Raw genomic sequence first — 2,979 nt, 5'->3', positions numbered from 1 at the left:
CCGGCCCACGCTGCGCCTGGGCTGGGACTGGTCCCGCCGGCGCAGGGTAGCAGGAAGTTCTCCACACACTCACCGGACCTGGGCTAGGACTCGGTCATATTTTCTTGATTCTTTGCATTTCTGGTTATTTTCTGTTGGATGCCAGACCATGTGAAGTTTCTGGATATTTTTATATTCCTATGAATATACTTTAGTTTTGTTTAGGTTTCAGTTAAATTACTTGGAAACAGTTTGATCTGTTTGTGGTTTGCTGTTAAGCTTTTCACATAGATGAGAGCAGCCTGTGTTTAGGGCTATATTTTAGGGCTTATATTTTCTCAAGCAGCACCCATGAATTACCATGTATTTTACTGTGACTGGTGGGATCTTTTGCTTGCTATGTGTGGGCTGTACAAATTGTTCTCTCCATTCTTTTCAGCTGGTTCTTTCCCTAGCCTCATATAGTTTCCTCACACATGGTTGTTGGCACTTAGTCGAAGACTCAGTGGGGAGTCTCATAGTTCTCTGGAAGTTTCTCTTTGTGTTGCTTTCTTCTCTAAGTTCTCTGTGCTGATAGTTCAGCCACTTTGACCTTCTTCATCTGACAACTTTGTCTCCTCAGGGAGACTGCTTAGCAATAACCTGAGGCACTTGGAAGGCTCACCAGCATCCCTGTGGGGTCACTGTCCATTGCTGGTGATTTTGTCTATTTTTTGATGGAAGATAAATCCTGTTACTCCATCTCAGCTGGATATAGAACCTAAGATTTATCCTTTAATTTTTAACAAAATCCAAGGAAGAGATTGAGACTACTTTGTATTATAAACATGTTTGGACTAAATTTATTTTCCACATAATTTCTAAATAATATGTTAATATAAGTATATGTCACATATAAAAATATTAATTCAGTATACTGAAGTTATTTTGAATACTTATTTTTTTCTCTAGTCATGTTTATGATGTTAGATTGCTTGACATACAAACTAAAAGAACAGTGGTGTCTTAATTAGAAAAAAGTGTTTCAGAACATATTTAGCAAATAGTGTCTGTATGAGATAAATTTGATATTGCAAGGAGAGTAAGGTAGTGAGTGCAGTTTCAAGCACAGTGGAAATCTAATGTTGTAGAGGGAATTAAGGATGTTGCTCAACAGCTCTTATCTTTAAACAGAGAATACGTTTCAGCAGCATGATTGAGTTTCTATTAAGCATTAGGAAATGAAGACCCTTACCTCTGTTGCATTAAATACCAACAGCTACAGTCCATGGAATGGATTAGTGTTATGTTTTGTGTCTAGTTGTCCTCCCAAAGCTTCATGCAGTAATGGGGCAGACTTCTAGATTTTGTGATTTATTCATGATCCAGTGCTGGGATTATGGGTATGAGTGCTGCTGAGATTATGGGTGTGAGTCCTTTACGACCTGGGGCAGACAGTCAGAATGCAACATAAGAGAGACAGATTTGCTCTCTACTGTCCCTGTTGCTGCTGTTTCTCTCATTTGAGCTTTGCTTTTTGCCACTGCCATGAATGGCTCCTCTGTGCTGCCATGTTCCACTCTGCCTGGGAGCCAGCAGAGTATGGGCTAAAACCTCCACTAACTGTGAGCTAACAAAACTTTTCCTTCCTTCATTTTGGGTGTCAAATATTTGTCCCAGCAAAGAGAGAAAAGCAACTTGAGACAACTAGGTTACCTTATTCTTTATTATTTAAAACATTTTTTACAGAACAGTGTAGTAACTATTACTGAGATCAGAATAAAAAGCTACAGAATTATTTGAGGCTTACTGTATATTTATGAATCAGAGTTTAAGTGAAAACCACAATTATTTCCTTGTATGTCATTCATGTTTTAGTAAAAGATTCAATACCACAGAGCTGGCTTCGTTTGTAGTTTCTCATTTAAGGTTGCACCATTTTCTTTTCCTTTTTAGAAGCCACAAGTGTTTTGATGTATTATCAAACCACAAAATGTACCTTCTTGAGTGTTAAGCAGGAGAAAATGTGTTAGTGTTATTTGATAGTCTCAATACTTGTGGCATTTCTATTTGGTTCCACTACTGGAAAATATAGCATAAATACATGCATACTTATTTGGGGGGTTGGTGGTATATAGGCAGACATATAGAAAACAATTTTGAGCCTTTTGAGTATTTCATTTATGTTTAAAGAAAGTTTTAGAGTGTTGTTCAGTGGTAAAGCACTTGTCTGGCATACCTGAGGCCCTGGATTATCCCTCGCAGAACATACATGCACACAAAAGGTTCTTATGTTGTTTATATTGTTTAACATAACTCTTCAATAGCATTTGAAATCTCTTTTATTTTACTTTAGCATCAAGGCCTGCCATGGGTTACCTCTGGTAAATGGACAAAGCTGTGATCCGTATGCAACAGTTTCTCTAGTGGGTCCTTCTAGGTAATGTTTATTGAATTGTTACGAGTTTTGAAGCTTAAAGTTGGATTTAAGAATTAGAAAAGTAAGTGTCTTAAAGCAAATGCTAAGTAACTATGAAACAGAGTAATGAATGCTTTGAAAGAAGAATCTTTTGTGAGCTTTCTTATACAAACAACCAAGCCTTGTTTTTACAGAAATTGAATGCCATACTCTTTAGACTAGAAAAAAACTTAAGTTTTATACTATTAAAATGTACTTTAAATATAAATCTGGCCTTCTTCACTCATCAGCATTCCTGCTTTCAGATATCGTAAATTTTGTGCTGGTGAAATCCTCTTTTAATAAATGCTAACTCACAGTAACAAGGCATTTTCCATATTGTTATTTGGAAAAAAGGTCAGAGCTGAGCCTTCTGTACTCAGGAGATTTGTCCACACTCTACAGAGAGAATTCCGAATTGTAGAAAAGTTGTTAAAGTAGTAGAGCATGGTGAAATGTATCATATAGGGCAGGGGAGTTGGCTCAGTAGAATAAGCACTTCCCTGGCAAGCTCAAGGGCCCGAGTTCAATCCCTGATTCTGCCAAAAAAAAAAAAAATAAAT

The 2,979-nt window shown here is 37.2% G+C and overlaps 1 protein-coding gene across 3 annotated transcripts in view; it reads left to right on the top strand.

The window, feature by feature from the left end:
- Positions 1–2,979, top strand: part of Rasa2 (RAS p21 protein activator 2) — a 138,722-nt gene that overhangs the window by 73,021 nt on the left and 62,722 nt on the right. For all 3 annotated transcript variants that reach the window (XM_023713003.1, XM_012514273.2, XM_023713004.1), the window contains one exon: positions 2,315–2,398. Coding sequence is in view for 2 of the 3 variants with exons in the window: in XM_012514273.2 (XP_012369727.1) it covers positions 2,315–2,398 (84 nt within the window). In the remaining variant the exon portion in view is untranslated. The remainder of the gene's footprint in view (positions 1–2,314; positions 2,399–2,979) is intronic.

Source organism: Octodon degus, unplaced genomic scaffold, assembly GCF_000260255.1.
Source record: "Octodon degus isolate 3935 unplaced genomic scaffold, OctDeg1.0 scaffold00028, whole genome shotgun sequence".
NCBI classification, from domain to species: domain Eukaryota; kingdom Metazoa; phylum Chordata; class Mammalia; order Rodentia; family Octodontidae; genus Octodon; species Octodon degus.
Note: the sequence above shows the minus strand (reverse complement) of the source record. Positions and strands in the feature narration are given on the sequence as shown.